Raw genomic sequence first — 22097 nt, 5'->3', positions numbered from 1 at the left:
GATAATAATCCTGTTCTACAGGCAGAGCTGAAAATTAATTTTCAAAAACTCTGTAATTTTAGAGTGTTCATCGTGAAAAGTCTAGAATGCATAAAAATGAAATTTTAAAAGTCAGTTAATAATACCATGACCCAGTGGCAGAACTACTGGTTGTAGTTCTTAGTTGTGGAATTATTGGGTTGTATTTCCTACTAGTCCCTTTACTATATATTTTCCCAAATTTCTGAGCTACTTTATATGTGTATTATGTGTGAGTAGAAATCAGCTTTTGGAAAAAAATGTGTATCCTGCACATTTTTTTCCAAGAGTATAAATGAATGACTGATCTGTCCCCTTCTCTTCACTTAGTCAAATTCTGTTTGTCTTCAATGCTGCTTCAAATACATATATGTCTTCAAATACATATATGTATGTCCCCCATCTGATTATGGGTTTAGGTCTGAAACCATGTCTCATTCACTCATCTGGAGAGAGACAATAGACAAATCAACAAATAAATATATGTTAGGAAGACCTCCCTAATATGGTGACATTTGAGTAGAAATCTGAATTAATGAGGAAACCAGCCATGGGGTTATATGACAAGAGCATTCCAGACAAGAAACAAACTCTAAAGGCCCTAAAACATAAATATTTGGCATATTTCACATGATCAAGGAAAAGTAAGGAGAACATTGCAGCTGGAGCAGAGCAAGCAAGTAAAGGAAAAATGGTAGAAAATAAAGTCGGAGAAGTAGCTAAGATACATACAGAGGACTGAGAAGCCACGGTAAGAATTTTCAATTTTATTAAATGTGATTGGATTGCTTTTAAGAGAATGGGAGAAGAAGAAGCAGAGACAAGCTATACTGACAATTCTTTTGAAGGGCTTTGTTATAAAGGTAGGCAAAGGCTTTCTTTTTTGTTTTCTCTTCTGATATATGAACGATACTTACAAATACTAGAAACAGACTGAACAGGCTAGTGGTTACTAGTATGGATCCTGGAGCCAAAAACACTTGGTGTTAAATCTTAACTCCAGTAGCTGTGTGACCTTGAGCAAGTTAATTAAACTCTAAGAGCCTCAATAAATCGTACCTATCTTTCAAGTTGTTTTACAGATTAAATTATATTTAGAAACTTCTTATATCCCACCGCTCAGGCAATACTCCATACCAATTTTATCAAAATATTTGGGAGAAAGGCCCAGGTATTTTTAAGGCTTCTCAGATTCTAATGTGCACCCAAGTTTGAGAACCCCTGTACAACTCAAAAAAAGGAGGGGGAGTGTAGAACAATGGAAGTACATGGCAAGCAAAACCTGTGTTTGCCATTGTTATGAGAGCATGCTATTATTACAGGAGATCTGATGATCTGATAAAAAAGGAGACAAAGCTGATGAAGCAGAGTCTTTGTCTTCTTGATGCTTGGCACATCTCAAGTACCCAAAAAATATTCCCTCACAAACCTTTCCTTAACAATTTCCAAGATTTCTTCTCTGAATCATTCATTTTGCCCTTTGGTCACCTCTAACCTTGGCATTATTTAGCTGTTTTGGTTGTGTACATCCCTTCAAAACACAATAAGCTTCAAGAGAATGAACATTTATTCACCATTGCTACCTGGTACGTACTTAATTTGTTAACCCAGAGCCTCCCAACACATTGCCTCACCATGAATGAATACTTTAAGTATGCCAAGTATGGCAGCTGGAACCCACTGGCCAGTTGCCTCCAACACCACTCTCTTTGTTTCTCCTGGAAACACTGTACAAATACTATCACTTTCTATGCATACTCTAATATGAAAAAAGTTGGGAAGCAGTTATGACTTTGTGATTTAACAATTATTCTCAGCAATCCTGGGATCAGAGATATTTTCCTCGTTTTACAAATGCTTGCAGTACATAGACAAATGTCCATCATTTGATTATAAATGAGGACTTGAAGCTCAGAAAGTTCAAGAAATTTAACTGTAACCACACAGCCAATAAGACTTGTAAAAAGAAATCAAATTCAGGTCTGTTTAAACCAAAGGCCATCATGATCACTTAAGGGCAAAATCAGGACTCCACAGTCCTTACCACACAGCATTATACATACTGAATAAATACTTATAACACTAAAAGTATGAAATAAATGTACTTTTTGTTTCCCCTACCCAAGTGATATGTATACTGTAGTACAAGATGAAATTTTATGGGCATGATAGGAAATCCAGGATATTCTAAATGAATTGCTATTTCACCTGAACCCCTGACAAACCAAATATACCTTATGCATTTCCACATGATGTAGCATTTCAACCAACCTACATCCTCCATCATAAATTCCAAAACATATAACTGGCCTTAAAGATATTACATTATTCAAGTATCAAAGTTGAGCCTTTCTTATTTTTAAGATTCTTTCTATAGCAGTAGTCCCATAATAGACAAGCTACATCAGAATTATCTGGGACATCTGTAAAAACTCAAGTTAATAGACCTCCCACAAATTTTCTACAGCAGCATTTCTTAACCAGATAATCTATATTTTAACAAATCAAAGTGTAGCCAGGTTTGGTAATCTGTTTAAATTTGTGCAAAAGACAAATACCTATTAAGGCTGATTTCTAAATTTGAAATCAGTATAATGCTACTAAAGTACCCACACTCAAAGCACTGGTTCTCAAACTCTAGAATGCACTGGAATCACCTGGAGGGCTTGTTAAACTACTAAACTAAAAAGTCTGGAAGTCACGCCTTTGCTAACCCCCAAATACACATCAGCACCCTCTCCCATCCTCTATGCTCCACAGCATTTTGGATCTATCTTTACAAATATGTTTCCACTACAGTTATGGTTTTCCTCCCCAACTTTTTATTGTGAAAATTTTCAAATATTCACAGAAATGGAAAGAACGGTTTACTGTAAACACCCATATACCCACCACTGGACTCAACAATTGCTCTACCATTTGAAAGTAAGTTGTAGACATCAATACGTGTCATCTCTAAATACTTTACTATGCATCTCCTAAAAATAAGGACATGCTCTTAACATAACCACAGTATCATTTCCACATAAGAACATTAATAGTTCCCCAATACTATTCATATGTAGTTGCATGGGAGCTTTTCGAGAACGAGGATGTCATCTATATATTCCCAGTACTTAATTGGTGCATAGCATTTATTTGGGTGATGAATAAATGTTCCACCAATTGTTAAGTTTAATACCCTCACAACAACTACCCTGCAAGTCGTGAGTTTAAAACTTAAACAGCAAGCTTTGCTTGTACAACCTGCACCTTCTGCCCATCAGTTTAATCACCTGCTTTAAACAAACCCATGCAAGTTTAAGTATTTTGGTTTCTGAACTATTTAATTCTGCATCAATACTGAAGCTCCATGAAGACAGACATCACATCTGTCTGCCTTCACACACCTAAATAGGCATACCAAATATTTTTCTAATGAATACTTTCAGCTACTGAAAATGTTAGTGAAGAAGTTGGAAGCAATGAAGCACAACGGTAGGACAATGGCAATGTAATAGTTAAGAATACAGATTTTGAAGTCTGAAAAACCTGCTTTCTAGTACAGGTTTGTTCAAACGTTTACTAGTAGCAAAAATTTACTAGGGCAAGTTAAGTGAGGCTTAGAGATAAGGCTCAGTTCCTACCTCTGTAAAATGAGAATAATAATCTAATACACCTCATGGAATTGTTGAGAGAAGTATATGAAAAACTATGTAAAGCACTTGGCACACATAAGAACTCAGCGAATGGCAGCTATCATTACTTTTTTTATTTGCTTGAAACAAAACCTTTATTTTTCATGAAGAATTTTCAGTAGCAAAGCAAAACCCTATCCCACTGTAGAGCAAGGATGCTAGGTGCTTAAGTCAGCAAGGAGGCTTCCTACTTCCACAACGAAGCTTCTCAATACGCTAAAGCCAAGGTAAGTATCATGCACGGGACTCCAAAGGTCGCAAACTCCCAGGAAGTCCTAGTAAATGAGATCCAGTGGTCACCACCCTCGCCCCTTCTCCCTCGAAGCGCGCGAGTATGCAACACTCCAACCGATTAGGGGCGGCAGTGACCTGCAGCCTCCTTCCCTACTCTGGAAAGCTGCAACGGAAGGGGCTTTTGGTCACTTGCAGTGGAGTGGAGAAGGCGAGGAGCAGAAGGACAAAGACTGAGGAATGAAAATAAAAATAGCCATCTCTACCCACAGCAGTCCCCAAACTCGAGACTGCCTACTTCGGTGGAACGAGACCGCAGCCTGGCGTACCAGCCAGAACCTCGGCAGTTCCCTTCGAGCTAAGATGAAACCTCCGGTATCTCAAACCCAAGAAATGCAAAAGGGAAGTAATGGAGGAGGAGGAGAAATTAAGACACGGAAGGACCCTCAAGGCTGTACTGTCACTCCTCCACACCCACGCTGCCTCTCTGGCACATGCCCCTAGGAGAAGCGCGTGTCTAGGCTCCCCCAAAGCGCAGCAGGAGACAAAACAACTGCCCAGCAGCGGCCGCAAACCTCGGGGGACCAGGTTCCGCATCTTGATTCCTTCGGTCTCGGGGCCCGCACCTGCCACGGCTGCGGTCGTCACGCGAACTGCAGGAAATGACCACGCCCATTCAGGCCTCGGTTTCCCCTTTAATCCCCGGGACAGAACTGAGGTGTTCGTCAAAGAGACTCCAGCTGTTAGCTTGAACCTGGGTCTTCTCTCTTCAATAGCAGCTGGAAGGAAGGCCACAGAGAGATACTGTAGGCAGCACTACACCTCGCCGAACCCTGGTCACGCCTCTTCCCATCCCGCCTCGGGTCTCACACAGAAACCTCACCGGGCGGAACGATTTCCGGCAAGAACCAAACGATCCGCCCTAACCTTTTCTGACCGGAGCTCCGAGGCCCCCGTTATCACGCCTCTCTTAACCACACGGATAGTTCCGCTTCCGGCAGCACCACATAAGTCGCGAGAGGAAGCTTAAATCTTGACGCTTGCGTTTAGGACCACTTCGGTGAGTGGTCGTTTTGGTGTGTTCACACCTGATGATTTTTTAAAATGAGGCGTGAGCTGACAGTAATTTCAAAACCATTCGCGTCAACTGGTTTAAAGAAGGGTTTAATTGACTTTGTGGAGATCGCGCAGGCGCCCTGGGAGCGGGAGGGCCTTGCTTGGGCGTTGCGATGCCCGCGACAGCTGAGCAGAAAAGAGACGAGTTCCGTTGTCGGGCCTAGGGAGGTGCCTTCTCCGTGTGACCGAGTTTTACTTATTGGTCATTTTCTTGCCTACGCTAAACTTAGCTGGACCTTGCCCTTAAGAATTAGTTAACGAGTAACCCAGACTCTGGAAATGCTCCCTCAGGGTAGCAAATTCAGAAGTTGAGTGCTGCCTTTGGCTGACAGTAAAGAATTCTCCTCCTTACTTTATCATAGTTGTCATTTCATCTTTTGCCCCAGATTAAAATCTCCTGTGGCGGGTAGAAATGCGAGTTTAAGGGAGAATCTTGCCCTGTTGTTTTAAAGGAAAATTACTATCTCTGTGGATGTTCTTTAAATGAGCATTTCTGAACCAAAGTAGAGAAATAATCTTTAAAATTTAAATTCATTTATCACACGTGGCTTCATGTGTATGCATATGGAGATGAAGGCGTTTTTGTTAAATGAATTTGCACGTTGAAGTGAAGCAGATTATAGGGAAGTGTATTGTGTAATTAGATTTCCCAGTCGTTTTCGTTACATAAAATCGTGCACTTCCAATTTTTCAGAGATTATAATAGAATAATTCGGAAGTAAAATTAATGATCCCAAGTAAATATGTTTATCGAAATATTACAGATTTTAAGTTTTAAAGTTGGGACATATGCGTATTATAACCTTTAGAGGCTCAAATTGGGTTTTGCCCTTGGTGAAACACAGTTAAATCCTAATTTTATTTAAAGTGGTACCTAACTGCCTTTATTGCACACACAAGATAAAATTATTAAAGGAATCAGGTAATAAGTATTTACACCTACAATAAGTATTCATTGATTTCATTTAATATTGTACCAGAGACATAGTGTAAAAAGCTCAACCAAATTTGACCCTGACAGTTCCTCAATTAGGATTTGTAATAAGACGCCTTTACTGCCTTTTCTCATCCCTACATATTTTAATACACGAGTAATTATTTTTTTAAGAATTCTTGAAAATATGAGCATATCCAAAAAAGGTGTAATGTAATCTTCGTGTTTATAACTCAAACTACTTAATTCTCCCTTGTAAATGATACCTTTGTTTAATAATATTTGGGAATAGGAAGATATTTATCTTTGTTCTGAGTATTATAGCCTAAAGCCATTTGCTCATATTAACTATTCCACTGGTTGGTTTCTAGGGACCAAATAGTTCTTTTGAAAAGGAAAAAACTATTAGTTCTTTAAGTTATACCTATATATAAATAGCAAACATTAGCAGGAAACTTTTAACCTTCCACTTAGAGGACTATACTTCTTGTGAACTGATTTTTCTTTCTTATTCGTTTTCTATTTCTCCTTGTCATCTGTCTTTACTGCCAGAACCATAAGCTTGTGAACCCAATTAGACTATAAACTCGTTATAAAGTATACAACTCTTGATTCTTCTGGGTTTTGTGTTTAGCAGTAAAACGTAAATAAACATTGCTATGAAACATTAATCTTGTTCCATTAATGAAAGGAACGAGATTTTAAAGTCTTTTTTTCCTTGAAGATAAAGGTTTTGACACAAGAAAGTTCTCTGCTGCCTTTAACAGTTTTATATGGATGATAATAATACTTAAACATTTTAACAATAATTATATATTGCTTTACCATTTGCGAAGGACTTTTCAAATTCAAAATTATCTCATTGACCTTCATAATTGTGAAAAAGGAAAGGTAAGTACTATTTCCTTTTTGTCAAACATGGATACTGAGACTTAGGTAACTGTCACATGCTAGAAATTCTGACTCCTAAAAGCCATACCTTCTTAGACAGGCCCTACTTGTAGTGCCATATATCAATACATGCAAGTGAAGTAACGTTTTCTGAAGTGAAATAATAGTCAACTTTGGAACGTGTGCTCTTTTTAAATTCAATGCTACCTCTCCTGTCAGGAAATGCAAGTAATTCTTACTCATTTACAAATAGTTGAATGTCCACTGTGTCCTGAATACTATATGAAACAATGTAATGATTAAAAACTAACAAGACCTTCTCATTCCTCATTTATAACCTAAATTATTTATTACAAAAATCATTTTAAAACTTTTCTAGCAGAGGCCTGAACCAAGTATTATGAAAGCTGAGGATGACAGATAATTAAATTAGTGTGTGTCGGGGGACGGACCACAAAATGGTCCGTCCCCCGTCACACATTAATTTAATTATTTAAATTAAATTTAGAGAGACCAGAGCAACAGAGACCAAGGTTTAAATTGAAGTCAATGGATGCATTCACTAACTGTGTTGCCTTGAGTAAAGTGGATAATCTCTCTGAACCTCCATTTTCTTATCTCTAAAACAGATGTAAAACTAGTACCTGCTCCATAGCATGTTGTGAGGATCATCACAGTAAAGTGCTGTATAAATGTTTGCAATTATTTTTTAAATCTGCTTTAGTACTTATTTTTCAAAAATTAGTTCAAAACATTGTTTCCTCTCTTTATAGTTTCGGCTTTTCCAGATGTCATTAAAAGACTGGCATAGAGTATGTATGTAGCCTTTTGTGTCTGCTTTCACAACACAATGATTTTGAGATTCCTCCCTATTGTTAAATGTATTTGTAGTTCCTTTTTGCTGAGTGGTATTCCACTGTGTGGATCTACCATAGTTTGTTTATCCATTCACCTGTTGATGAACTTCTGGATTGTATTCATGTTTTGGCTGTTATGAATAAAGCTTCTAGAAACATTCACATACAGATTTTTGTGTGAACATATACTTTCATTTCTCTTGGGTTAAAACTGTTTTCCAACATGTTTACACCATTTTTTATTCTTACCAGCAATGCTTTGCATGCTTGGTAGTACTTAGTATTGCCAGGTTTTGTTTTGTTTGTGTTGTTTTTTGCCATTTTGGTGGATTTGTAGTGATATCTTATTGTGGTTTTAATTTGTGTTTTTCATTGTCTAATGGTGTTGAACATCTTTCCATGTTTTTATTTGCTAACCATATCTTCTTTGATGAAGTGTCTGTTCACACCTTTTGCCCATTTTAAAAATTGGATTGTTTGTTTTCTTATTATTGAGCTTTGAGAATTCTTTTTAAATTCTGGACCCAGGTTTTTCATTATATATGTGTACTGCAAATACTTTCTCCAGGCTGTGATTTCTCTTATTTTCTTAAATTAAAACAGAAGTTTTAATTTTTTCTTTTATGGGTGGTTCTTTCTGTTTGCTATCTGGGAGTCATTGCCTAACCTAAGCTCACAAAAATTTTCTTTTTGTTGTCTTCTAGAAGTTCTATAACTTTAGGTGTTACATTTAGGTCTGTGACCATCGTGAATAATTTTAATTTCTTCATATGGTGCAAGGTATGAGTTGAGATTCATGTTTTTTCACATGGATGTTTAGTTAGTTGCTCCAGCATCATTTGTTATAAATATTATCCTTTCTCTATTGAATTACCTTGGCACCTATGTCAAAAATCAGTAAACACATTTCTGTGTGGCTGTATTTCTGGACACTCTGTTCTGTTCTGTAGATCGATGGCTGTCATTTTGCTAGTACCACACGGTTTTGATTACTATAACATTAAAGTAAGTCTTGAAACCAGGTAATGTAAAATTTTTCAACTATATTCTTGTTTTTCAAACTTGTTTTAGCTATTCTGAGTCCTTAGGTTTTCCATATCAATTTTAGAATCAGCTTGTCAGTTCCTACAAAAGAGCTTGTTGGGTTCCTGATTGCATTGCTTTGATTCTATAGATCAGTTTGTGGAGAATTGACATCTTAGTGAGCTTATCCAGTTCTTTTCTCATTGTTAGGGTAGGAGTGACTTTTTTTCCAGCTTTCTGCCTTCTAGGCAGAAGCCTATATGGGAATTTTTAAATGCTGTTTCAGAAAGGAATAATTTAGTTCCATTGTTGAGTATTATAATTTACCAGTCAATTTCAATCTGAATTAACCACTTGAAGTCTTTTTTCTTATCTGGAAAATGGGATATTGAATCACAATCGCTGGGCTTCCTTTCGGTGCTATATTAATGTGTTCTTTAGTCAAGATCTAATTTTTCAGTGTGTGATGTGGTATATTTAATTTTTCAAAAATCTGTTCATCTTTCCCTACTTCTTGAAGATTAAATGTATTTTAATATCCTTTGCTATAATTGTGTGAAAGATGCAAAAGAATAGAAATAATGAAATAAACTAACTCTCCTGTTAATAATGATTGGTCTTTCAAATTAGAAAGCCTTATTTCCTGAACTTTTGGAAGTTAGAAGTACACATCATCAAGAATGATGTGTATGTTTTAAGAAGTGTAAAAATTAATTTTACAAAGAGAAAATGAAATAAGAAACCTTTTTCTTCTGTGAAATTACCTCTTGCCTTTTTTCTTTATTTAGGAAGTGCTTAGAAAAGAGATATATGGAATTGACCTGATAGGTGCTTTTTGTTATACACTTAGAGAACTTAGTATTAACATTGTCATCTGCCAGGTTTTTTTGATTCCAGTGAAAGGAATGTCGAAAACTTTTAGTCTGTACCTCTGAGCGACCTATAATTTATAAATATCAGTGTTATCAGTCTACAACCTTTCAACATCCAAAAATTAAACTTCATAAATCCAATTTGTATTCACTTGTTAAATGCCTTAACTCACAATTGTCAAGCTGTGTGCCAAGGCTTCCTAGGGCATCATAGTGAATTCACAGGGTGCCATGAAACATTTTAAACTTTCAAAGGAAACACAGGTGTATTCAACATCTATCATATCCCTTATGGACTACTAGTTCACAGTTTCAACATTAGGTCACACTACATTCCTTTTTTTTATATCTTTGCAAAACTGGTTTTTGGATGTTTGCTGTGGTAATAATGCAGATACTGTACGAAAATCAGTATGAAAGAAGAAATGAGAGTGGCAGTGTCTAATCTAATTGCAAGGTTTGAGAAGTTGTACACTGACCAGAGGTGCAGGCATGCCATTAGTAAGTAACTATAGTTACCTCAATGCTATAGACAATGTTTGTGTCCCCTCTAAATTCATGTGTTGAAATTCTAACCCCTAACGTGATGGTATTAGTAGGTGGCATCTTTGGTAGATGATTAGATCCTGAGGGTAGAACTCTCAAGAATGGGTTAAGTGTCTTTATATATAAGAGAGAGCTCAGAGAACTCCTGAACCCCTTCTACCATGTGAGGATGTAGCAAAGATGCCATTTATGAACCCGAAAGCAAGCTCTTAACCAGACACCGAATCCACCAGATTGTTCTTGAACTTCCCAGCCTCTAGAATTATCAGAAACAAATGTTTGTTATTATTAAGCCAACTAGTCTATAATAAATTACTATAGCAGCCCAAATGGACTAAGATAGCCAGGAGAAGGGAAATCGGAGGGGTATGGTGGGAACTTAGAAGAGAGAGGTTTTTAAGTATAAGGGCAAGATATAGACATCACTGTGCTTTATGCAAACATTCATGTTTTCCAATGGCCAATTTTTTTCTACCAGTTACAATTACCCACATCCCTCTGTGTTTTAGTATGGTGTATCACATTGATTGATTTGCGTATATTGAAGAATCCTTGTATCCCCTGGGATAAACCTCTGTGTTTTAGGACCTGTACTTTCTTTGAGGTGTGAGAGTTTGGTCTTTTGCTCCTGTGGGCTTTTTAGAGGCCTGAAAAGGCTTCTCCCCTTTTTAATGTCCTTCAGGAAATTTTGCAACCTTTACTGGTCTCTGAAATGGAGGTAACAAAGGATTTTACCTTTTTTAAATAAATTTCATCCTCCTACAGGTACCATGCTCCCAGTGGCTAGGCTGGGATGCTTTAATGTTTTCTTTTAGGTGATTTAGAACATTGGTGGTCCCAAAAGCCATTAAGGGAAAACAAGAATTTGGGGTCATTTATAGTATATTATAAATTTTATGGAATATAGACCATAATGATTTAATGTAAACTAAGAAAGGATGGGTCTTTCTATCTCTTGGACTTGGAAGAGCTTGTGTCAGTGTATCCTAGAGATGAAAATAAGACAGAGAAAAATGATTTTTGCCTGTTTTTTGGTTGATTTTTTAAGAGTTAAGGAGAATTATTAATAATACAGAGCTAGAATGACAGGCAGGCAAATGGATAGGTAGACTGACAGTCTATATTCCATACTTAAAACCACACAAGTCTTCCTAAATTGAAAATTGATGAAGGATGGAAGTTTGCCACAGAATCTTTTGGCAGAGGAAAGGCTGTAGATAGGATGACATGAAAATAAAGGCATCAAGGGGTCTATTGTCACAGATTTCACAGTTAGTTTGAAAAGCACTGAGATTTAGAGCAACATGGAACTGGAAAACAACAGAAGTGTCAATAGGGCAAGGACTGAGTATACACAGGGTAAAACCTCTTGATGCCTTTACTGTTTCCAGTTAGGGGTATTATGACTATAAAACATCTATGAAAATTTTTATACACGTCTTCTGATACTCATATACTCATTTCACTAGGATATAAACTTAAAAATAGAATTGCCAAGTCCTTAGGGTAAACATGTTTAGCTTTAGAAGAAACTGACCGTTTTCCAAGGTGGCTGTACCATTTTTACACTTCCACAAACAGTGTATGAGAGTTTCGGTTACAACCCTGGTGTTGTCTCTGTTTTTAAATTTAACCTTTTTAATAGTGTGTAGTTGTAAATCATTTTGGCTTTAATTTGCATTGCCCTAGGGGTAATGATGTTGAGCACATTTTCACTTGCTTATTAACCATTTGGATATTCACTTCTTTGAAATATCATGTAAGATTTTCTTCCCCATTCTTTTGTATTGAGTTTTATCCTTTTCTTCTTGATTTTGTAGTAGTTCATTATATATGCTGGGTATGAGTCTTTCGTGAGATATATATATATTAAAGATATCTTCTTCCAATCTGTGGATTACCCTTTCCCTTCTTAATGGTTTTTTGATGAACAGGTTTTGATTTTAATGAAATCCAACGTGTTATAATTTTTTTCTTTTACGAATAGTGCTTTTTCTGTCCTGTTTAAGAAATCTTTGCTTATCCCAAGGTTTTGAAGATCTTCTTCTGTGTTTTCTTCCAGAAGCTTTATAGTTTACTTTTCACTTTTAGGTTTATGATTTATCTGGAATTAATTTTGTTGATGTAGGTAGGTGGTCAATATTAATTTTTTTTTCTGATACAGATATCCAATTGCTTCAGCATCATTTATCGAAAAGACCATCTCTTCCCCCATTGTATTGATGCCTTTGTTGTAAATTAATTGACTGCATACATGTGGATTTAATTCTGGACTCCCTATTCTATTTCAGTGACCTGTTTTTCCATCCATAAGTATTGGCTTATGCCAATACTTCACTGTCTTATTTACTGTAGTTTTATAGATGGTCTTAAAACCTGATCCATTCATTTTTGAGATGTTTTAGAAACTCTGATAAGGTACATTTGTTTGAATTAGGGGTACAACCATTTATTATAAAATGAAAAAAATTTATGTATTTAATTGAAAGTGAATTAAACTTAGAATAAGCTAATTGTTTTATAGAGATAATTGACCTGTTTTTTAGGTTATGATAGGAGAGAATTAGCTTTGCAGAACCTTTGCTTTTCAAATGGCTTACACTTTATTCTAACCTAAGGTTAAGGGATGTTAGAAATGTACTGATATCCCAAAGTTATGAAAAGATCGGAAAGATGGTTATTAAATGTGCAAAGTGCTGTATCATTGGGAAAGAGACTTAATAAGCTTTTTAAGCCATAGTTTATAAGCATGGTCTATTCTGCTTTGTTCTAACATTCTCTCTGCAGTAATATTTTCTTGTAGCCTTATCCCTGCATCTTCTAGTGGTCAGTAAACATCTATATTGTTTTTTGAAATTCAGAATTTTAAGCATTTGTATCAGTTATAGTTCTAGCAGGAAACAGAAGATATACTCTGCTAGGATTTTAAAGAAAATTTAATGAAGTTCCTGTTTATAAACATATGATGGAAAGGGTCAAAGAAACCAACATGGCACCTGGAGACTAGCAACAGCAGAAAATAGCAACCACCTCTAGGGCTGAAGCAGCAAGAAGAAGAAATGTTGTTACAGACTTCCAGTGAGAACTAGGGACACAGAAGATGGGCTTCCTGACAGGAGCTATGATTGTAGAGGGTTGCAGCTTAAACCAAGGAAGGAGCCGGGAAATAAATATCCTGACTTCTTTCTTCTGCCATCTGATTTGCCTGCTCGTACCTCCCATTGGACAAGTCCAACCAGAAAACTATAAATGAAGTCTGTAAGGGTCAGTCTTTTAGGGTACAGCAGCAGGGAGAGAAAGGCCAAACATGTATCTGGATCAACGGGGATGGTGGCAAACAGAATAACCAGCACAGAATAGTTCGTTTTGACTGAAAATATGAAAGAAAAGGTTTTTTCTTTTGAATGTAGTAATGGTTTTCCATATGGCTTAGGGTCTAAAATAGAGAAGTTTTGTTTTGGCCAGTCCAGCCAGATTTTCCTTTATAACATAGGGAAAGTACACACAGAACAAAAATCATTTCTGTTCAAGAAAAATTAGCTTACATGTAGTTCAGAAGAGTGTATGAGATCTAGTATAGCTAAATATCTTCTTTGCCATTTATCATTTGAACATTTCTAAAATGTATCTTTCTCATAAATGATTTGAGAATTTTTTGCATTTTGCAATGACCATGAATATATTTAGAAGTAATATAAAATTACATTTTCCCTCTTATAAGCTGTCATTTGTTTAAATGTCACATAACAGAACCATCCTATGTAAGTAACATTTCAGTTGATGGTAATTAGAGACTTTAAGCAAAACTTTTTGAAGTGTGCTTGTTCATTTCCTTTTTTCCCAGTATGTGGAAATTTTTCAGTATTTCTTTTCATATGGAAAGAGACAAGATAATGTGTCGTGTTGTGTCTCAAAAATAGCATTTGAATATTTTAGTTCATATACATCACACACTTTTCTGTACTACAGTTATCTCTGTCACAGATAATATTCCAGGAATGTTCAGTTCACATGTAAGCAGAAATATGACAGAAGGCTAAACTGAAATAGCAACTGAATTAGTTTATCATTTAAATTATATCTTTAAATACCTTTTACCTAGGTTCATGATGGTTCGTAGTGGAAAAAATGGTGACCTTCATCTTAAACAGATTGCATATTATAAACGAATTGGTGAATATCATCCAACTACACTGCCTAGTGAGAGAAGTGGCATAAGAAGAGCAGCAAAAAAATTTGCCTTCAAAGGTAAAATTAATGCCCCCAATTTTTAGTATAGAGTTTATATAGATGTTTCTCCATATGTAATTCTTTGTGGAATCCTGAGAATTTCTGTAGTAATTGGTCGTTGCTTAACAATTACCATTTAAATTGATAATGCCATTCAGTCAAAAGCAAAATAAAAATCACATTGAAGCTAACTGAAGGCCAGTAAACGTGAAATGGGCATTTTAAATCATAGACAGAAAATGATACCATGAACAAAACAAAGCACTTACCTAAATTAATGTCACCTGCTTTTGTCCTCAGGTGATTCCTACTCTAGTGGTACACTTGCAAGCACTCGTGTCACTCTCAATGAAGAACTTATTTGATGCCAAATATGAAAATGTTGACAAAGTTAACTTATTTACTATACTTATTTCTGTGGTTCCTCCCTCTCAGTGCCATTAAATAGTCTCAGGATCATATTTATTTTTGAACTCCTAATCCCCCTGAATGAATTAAATATTTGAAAGACAGTAGAATATTTATCTTGAAAGATTATGATAATTTTCCCCTCTTTCTCCTCCTCCTCCAAAGGGGAAGAGAAGTTTGGGATGAGATAAGCAAAGAAGTACAATCACCAGATGACTAAATGAATGTTGGTACTATTAATGGGAATCAGGCTTTTCTCAAAGCAGGTCAAGAAAATTCTAAGATAATAAATAAATACCTGCTTATTTCTTCCTGTGTACATCCCTTCCAGTAACTCCCTTAAGCTTAAGAACAGGCATACCTATTACATCTTAGACTAAAGAGGCCTCATTCATTCATTTATTTAATCATTTATGCAACAAATGTTTACTGAGTTCCTACTGTGTGCCAATCACATTTTAGGCCTTGGGAACATGTTGATGAATAAGATAGATAACTCCTGCCCTTAAGTTGCTTACTTTCTAATTCAAGTAAGGAATGTTCCACTCAGCATGTGCTTAATTAAGCACACTAATAGCTTACTGGTGTATTTTGGAGTTTGAATAGCTACTCATCCACACTGGAGAATTGGCGATTCTCTTCCTGCCCTGATTACTTCCCAGCCGTAGACTCTTTCCAGGTGTCTCCAAAGGAAAACAACTGTCCTGAGGATTAAGGTTTGCCCACTTTCTTGGCTTTATGAACCCTATTTCCTACCCAAATCCGGAAAAACTTAAGAGAGGTGGTTGCTTACAAAAATACAGCTATGATGAAACGCTATTTTGGAAAATTCTATTCCAGAAGTTGCTTATCTGTACATAATTTATTTGCTAATTCTTGCCTTTTTTAGGAGGTGCCTGCTGCAAGTATTTTTCTACTTTGATTACTCCCATAGAAAGATAATTTTATACTCCCATATTTATCATGTGCTTTGGTGAACAAGCTAGCCCTACTTGTGTGGATAGCTACAAAACTATAGCAGCTAGTTCTCCTACATATCTATTAGTAAGTGTAACAGCTGAGGACCTTTCAGATTGTATGGTAGCATCTTCACAAATATTCTATCTTAGAGGGAAAAAGATTTAACAAAAAAAAACCTCATGGTTTGGAGATAAGGCTATGATTATCTTAAAACTATATAGATATCTAAAAATTTCAATTATATCTTTTTGGTATTTTTTTATTTCAGAAAAAAAGCTGTTTTATGTCGGAAAAGACAGAAAACAAAATCGTTTGGTAATTGTTTCAGAAGAAGAAAAAAAGAAAGTCCTAAGAGAATGCCATGAAAATGACACTGGAGCCCATCATGGCATATCCAGAACCCTTACTCTAGTGGAATCCAGCTACTATTGGACTTCTGTGACCAATGATGTCAAACAGTGGGTATGGCTTATGTATTTAGAATATTTTGAATAATGTCTTTGTAGTATATATCCAAAATTCATTTTTGCTCCAGATTAACTCTAGATATCACTTCTCATGAAGTACTTTTTGTCTGGGTAGTTTTTCTGCAAAACCTTTAAAGGGAGTTTTATTTCCCCTCAAAAATCTTCTTTAAAATCACTGAAATATAATTTGAACTAGAACAAAGCATTATTTAAATATTTGAAAATACTCTGTTTAGATAGATTATCTAGAACCAGATTTTCGTCATTGAACTATCTTGTGTAGGCAGAATTTAAATGGGGCTGAAATTTCTTTGACCAAAAGTTAATCATTACCTCTTTGATGGCAGTCATACAATCTTTTCTTGAGAGGAGAATATGTTCATTATAAGTCAGGCCCCATGTGTGTCTCCTCTTTTGTCCCTATATTGTCTTGACATAGAAAATGTCAAATATGGCAGAAACCCCAAACCAACTAATTGCAAAATCAAGTTGTGAAGATAATGAAATTAGTCTGAGTTTTGTAACTTTATAACCCATTAGGACCTCAACTTCTTCTAATAGAAAATTCACCTAGGAGTTCTGGGATTCTTGCTGCTAGGTCAATTGATCCCTACTCTTTCTAGTGTGCTCCATATGGCAAATGATAGAAATTCTGTAGTATGTATGTGAGAACCCTTTAATAATCGTAATAGTGCATTAAAAAGACTGTCATTTCAGGCAAAAGAATTAACCCAACATTTAATTTAAAACTAAGTATCATTTGTGAGTCTGTGCAGGTATTCCAGAGACCTCAGTTTTTGTATTTGCCCTTAGAACCTGCCACACATTCCTTTACAGACATTCAATGAAATCTTTGTCACATCTTTATCATTTGAAAAATGATTTTTGGAAATAAGGTTATTTGTGATGAGAACTAGTTTAAGTTAGAAAAGCTAGAAAATAAAAATTTTGATCAAAAGTAACTATAATGCAATAAGATCAGTTTAAAAATTTTGTTCAGGACTTGGTTTGAAAGTAGTTTCCAAAGTGTAATTCCAGAAATATGTTGAACAATGGCACCATCCATATGTTGATCAATTGATCTCTTCTCTTCTCACACAAATGAAAGCTCCATGACAGCATGGGCTTTGTTTTTGTTCATTCTCTTTTTCCAGGACCTAGAGGAATTTCTGGCATCTATAAATATTGTTTGAATAAAGTTATATTTTAATGACTGTTACTGCATACATGAATGAATGAACTTAGTAGAGTGATAACTTTAAAAGAAAAAAATTTTTTTGGTTATAGAAATTATATACTCACATATTGATTTAAAATTATAGCAAACATGTTTTAAGATCTATTCATTTAATAAATATTTATTGATTGTAAACCAGAATTATGTTCCATGTGAATGAGAACCCTTAAGGCGGTCATTGAATAGTAGTAGCAAGTAATATTTGCTTATATTCTGAATAGGTTTTATTTTATTATGAGAATAGCCCAAAAGTTTCTCCTTCAAAACACAAAGTACCTATCAACCATTTCAAAGTTCAGATTTATAAGACTGCTTTTATTATATTGAATATATTAACATTTGTATACCTTTTCTTTATTGTATGCCTGTTTTATAGGTATATGCTTGTCAGCATTGCCAAGTGGCAAAAAATACGGTTATTCTAGCACCTAAACAGCACCTTCTCAAAGTGGAGAATCCATGGAGTATAGTTACTGTTGATCTGATGGGCCCATTTCATACAAGCAGCAGAAGTCATGTATATGCTATAATCATGACAGATTTGTTCACAAAATGGGTTGTGATTTTGCCTCTTTGTGATGTTTCAGCATCAGAAATTTCTAAAGCTATTATCAATATATTTTTCTTATATGGACCTCCTCAGAAAATAATAATGGACCAAAGAGATGAGTTCATTCATCAGGTAAGACAAACTACTTAGATCTAGGAGCATATTTTACTCACCTTTCAGTGAGCAGTGCAACTTATATGGTACTTAATAAGTTGAGATAAATTCCTACAGATACAGAGGTTTAATATTGTATAGGACAAAGGTAGTTGGACTGGAAATTAAGGATTTTAGTACTTACTGTGCCACTAAGTAATTGTAAACCTATCTTTAGTTTTCTTCAAACTAAAATGAGGAGGTTGGACCAAAGAGTCTTTTTTTGCTTCTAGCTTAAAAATTCTATGATTGACATGTAGAGGGAGAATTGACTAAATGGAGAAATACAGTCTTGTTCGTGAATGAGAATCTTCAATATTGAAAGATACCAATTTTTCCCAAATCAAAATTAATTTATATGCTAATGGATTTCTAATCAGCATGAAAAAGGAGGGAGCATTTTCCTTTGCCCTGGCCTTTATCTGGATTAAAGTTAACCTGAAAGAATAAGCAGACAGGAATACATACAAAAATTCTAAAAAAGGAATATAACTACTATACTTAAGGCATATTATTAAATTTTTATAATTGACAGGGTACTGGTGTAAGAAAATAACCAGACTGTCTAGGTTCACAGCACCTTTGATATCTCAGTCCAAAAGAAATATTTAAACTGATACTTATCAAATAGTTAGGGCCTGTGCCAGGGGGTCCCTAAGGTTATCTCCAGGTTTTATAATTCACTAGGAGTCCTAGGAGGACTCAGCAGATGGTCATACTATGGCTAAGATTTATTATAACTAAAGGATACAAAGCAAAATCAGCAGACAAAAGGCTCATGGGGATAAGTCCAGGGGAAACTAGGAACAAACTTCTAAGACATCCACTCCCAGTGTAATCACACAGGACATGCTCAATTCTCCCAGCAGAGTTATAGCAACCCATGTAAATTGTTGTCTACCAGGGAAGCTCACTAGCGACTTGGTGCCTAGGATTTTTACTGGGAGCTGATCACATAAGCACCAAAAATTCTAGATTCTCAAAAGAAAGAAGGTGTTCAGCATAAGCCACCTTGATCGTATAAACAGTTTAGGCACTGTGAGCCACCCTTAATCAGTTAGGGAATGGTGGAAACCTGCACGAAATCCAAGGTTCTAGACACCAGCCAAGGGCCAACTTTGTAAGCAGGACTTTCACAGGATAGCAGCCTTAGTTCTGCTATGTTAACTCTTTTTCTGCACAGGTCCAAACAACTTAGTATTTATGTCCTAACCACTTAGCCATTTTAAAAAATAGTAGTCATAAATTGAAATAAATAATATTTTCACTTCATTCTTAAATAACCACAGTTAGTTACTAATGGGATGTGTATACCTGTTTACCACTGCTAAGCTTTTCAAACTTTGGAATCAGTTTGGACACTGCCATCCTCATTTCCTGTTTCGCATTGATTTTTATACAGTCGTTGCTTTTTATCATAGCACCTGTCAAAAAACAGTTCTGTAAAGATACAACATCATCAAAAGGAATATAGTCTTATCTAATGTTGAAACCATAAACTACCTTAAGCTAGTAGTTTTCAAGGTGTCCAACAGATGTTAAGGAGGCCCTTTGGCACAGAGTTTAGTAACCATGTTTAAAATGATAGAGCTGGTATCACAAATGAGTGGAGTTAGGGAAGGATTATTTAATAAATTTGATTTAATAGCATAGATAACAATTTTCTAATTATTTCTAGTTATTTCTATAATATGATTTTAAAATTACTGCATACCAAAATTGTTTTCAGGTAAATTAAAAATTTTGGTTTTTTTAATTGAAACAAAAAAAAAATACAATTGACTTTTTTTTTTTCAATCTCTAGAGACTGAGTTAACTTTCCAAGCTTAGGGAATAGTGGCATAAATTTAAATGGAAAAATCACCAACTTTGGCTGTTTAAAAATTAGAAATTTATATGTAGTAAAATAACCAAAACATACAGGCCAAGAAATAGGCCAACAAAAATAAAGCACATTCATGCAGGAAAGGGTTAATGCCTTTATTATAAAAGATTCAAACAAATTAAAAAATTTAGTCAATGGCAGAAACGTAATTCACAAGAGGGAATAAAAATAATAAATATGGAAAAATGTTCAAACCCAATAGTATGTAAATTAAGACCATTTTTTGTTTATCTAAATCAAGAAAAATAGTAGTAATACCAAAAATACCAAATAGAGTACAGATAAAATAATATAGCCTTACCTTACAGGTAGTATAGCAACTTGAAACTAACTCTTGTAAAGCAGTCTGCCAAAGGTCCAGTAAGAACCATATATATATATATATATGTGTGTGTGTATATATATGTATATATATATATACACACATATATATACATATACATATACATATATATATATATATACTGATGAACGATCCTATTTCTAAGAATTCTAAGGCGATTATCCAAAGTATAGAAAAATAGCTCTTTTATGATATTATTTACCACAATGCTATGTATATTAACGAGAAATAGGAAATGACCTAAATATCCAAATAAAGTGTTTCAGAAAAATGTCAAGCCATGTGACGAAATATTTTGTAGTCATTAAAAATGTTGACAAAGAAAAGGAAATAACATGGACACTGATTAAAACATGTTCAGTTAAAACTCTGGATAAAAGATTTTATTACATATATTATGTATACATATTTTACATAGATGTAAAGAAACTAAAATAAAAATTTATATGGTTAACCATGGAGTTTTTAAGAGTAATGAGATTATAGGTTTTTTCCCTTAACTTTTCAGTTTATATGTTATCATTATGTTGCTTTTATAACTATTAGTGATTAAAATATATATAATCATCTGTTGTTTTGTGATATAAATTACTAGTGCTTAGCAATAACTAGTTCTCCTAGCCTTCCAAACATAGACGACTGTCCTAGCCTCTTGCAGGTGGGCAAACCCAAGTAACACATCTGGGCAAAGAAGTTGAATGGATGAATGTGTGCCCCTTTCAGCCTGAGGTATTGAAAACTTCATCCTCGATTCTTCCTTCTCCCAGTCTTATTCTGTCTCTGGAGAATTAACTGCGTATTTCAGCTATTACCCTAAAGGGTAGTGGATGTTCTCTCATCCAGGATTTCTGAGGCACCTAGGTGCTTTAGAGAGACACCCTGACCTACAGTTGACCTTGTCTGAGCAAGTAGTAAAATTTTTGAGTTAAACCACTGAGCCTTGAATGTTTTTTGTAACTGCAGTATAATGTTGCCTACCTTGACTGACATAGCAGTGGTCTGCAAAATGGGGTGTGCAAGACAATCTAGTTTGTAGGATGACAATATTAGAACTTTTGTTTATAATTTTTATCTAATAAATAAGAAAGAAATGAAGCTTTTACTAATAATATATAGAGATTGATAATAGCATCCTGAATCAACAAAGCAGATGATTGTGTGTCACACATGGTGTGGGAAGGTATCTTGGGAGAAAAGTGAGAATCTGCAACATGTGGGAATCCATAGTGGTTCCCTCACTCATTCTTTTGCTTTAGCAGCAGTAATTAAATTTATGGATATTGTCCAGTTTTTGCCAAACTACCCTTCATAGAATAGCTAGGTGGCTTAATTTTCTTGCAGTGAAACAAGATCATACGAATAATAATGCAGTCACCTTTCAACCACAGGAAAATGATAGAGCTGACACAAGTAACTTCTAGTACTAGCTCTTTCACAGATACATTAATGATATAAAAATAAATGTGGACTAATCAGATCTGATAGGAAATTGGCCACCAAAATTCAAAATTATCAAGAAATCTATTTGAAATATTGTCTTACTTTCACCTTTATTAATGAAAAGCCTCATCCTAAATGCATATAGTACTTCAAGATACTAAGTAATGACAATATGAAACCATTATGAATCACCAGCAGTTTTTCTAGTCGTGTTTAAAGTCATATGATATATACATTATTGGTACTATGTATAAAATAG

General features: G+C 35.1%; 2 protein-coding genes across 2 annotated transcripts in view; one reads left to right on the top strand and one right to left on the bottom strand.

Moving 5' to 3' along the window:
• The window catches only part of PPIP5K2 (diphosphoinositol pentakisphosphate kinase 2), a 79464-nt gene extending 74677 nt beyond the window's left edge, over positions 1-4787 (bottom strand). The window contains exon 1 of the mRNA XM_068535690.1: positions 4502-4787. The gene's annotated coding sequence lies outside the window, so the exon portion shown is untranslated. The remainder of the gene's footprint in view (positions 1-4501) is intronic.
• Positions 4788-4846: 59 nt separating this feature from the next.
• Positions 4847-22097, top strand: part of GIN1 (gypsy retrotransposon integrase 1) — a 29062-nt gene continuing 11811 nt past the window's right edge. The window contains exons 1-4 of the mRNA XM_068534015.1: positions 4847-4986; positions 14268-14413; positions 16032-16225; positions 17844-18149. Coding sequence (XP_068390116.1) covers positions 14272-14413; positions 16032-16225; positions 17844-18149 — 642 coding nt within the window. The 5' untranslated portion in view covers positions 4847-4986; positions 14268-14271. The remainder of the gene's footprint in view (positions 4987-14267; positions 14414-16031; positions 16226-17843; positions 18150-22097) is intronic.

This window comes from Eschrichtius robustus, chromosome 2, assembly GCF_028021215.1.
Source record: "Eschrichtius robustus isolate mEscRob2 chromosome 2, mEscRob2.pri, whole genome shotgun sequence".
Taxonomy (NCBI): Eukaryota; Metazoa; Chordata; class Mammalia; order Artiodactyla; family Eschrichtiidae; genus Eschrichtius; species Eschrichtius robustus.
The sequence above is the reverse complement of the archived record's forward strand: the minus strand, read 5'-3'. Positions and strand labels throughout refer to the sequence as shown.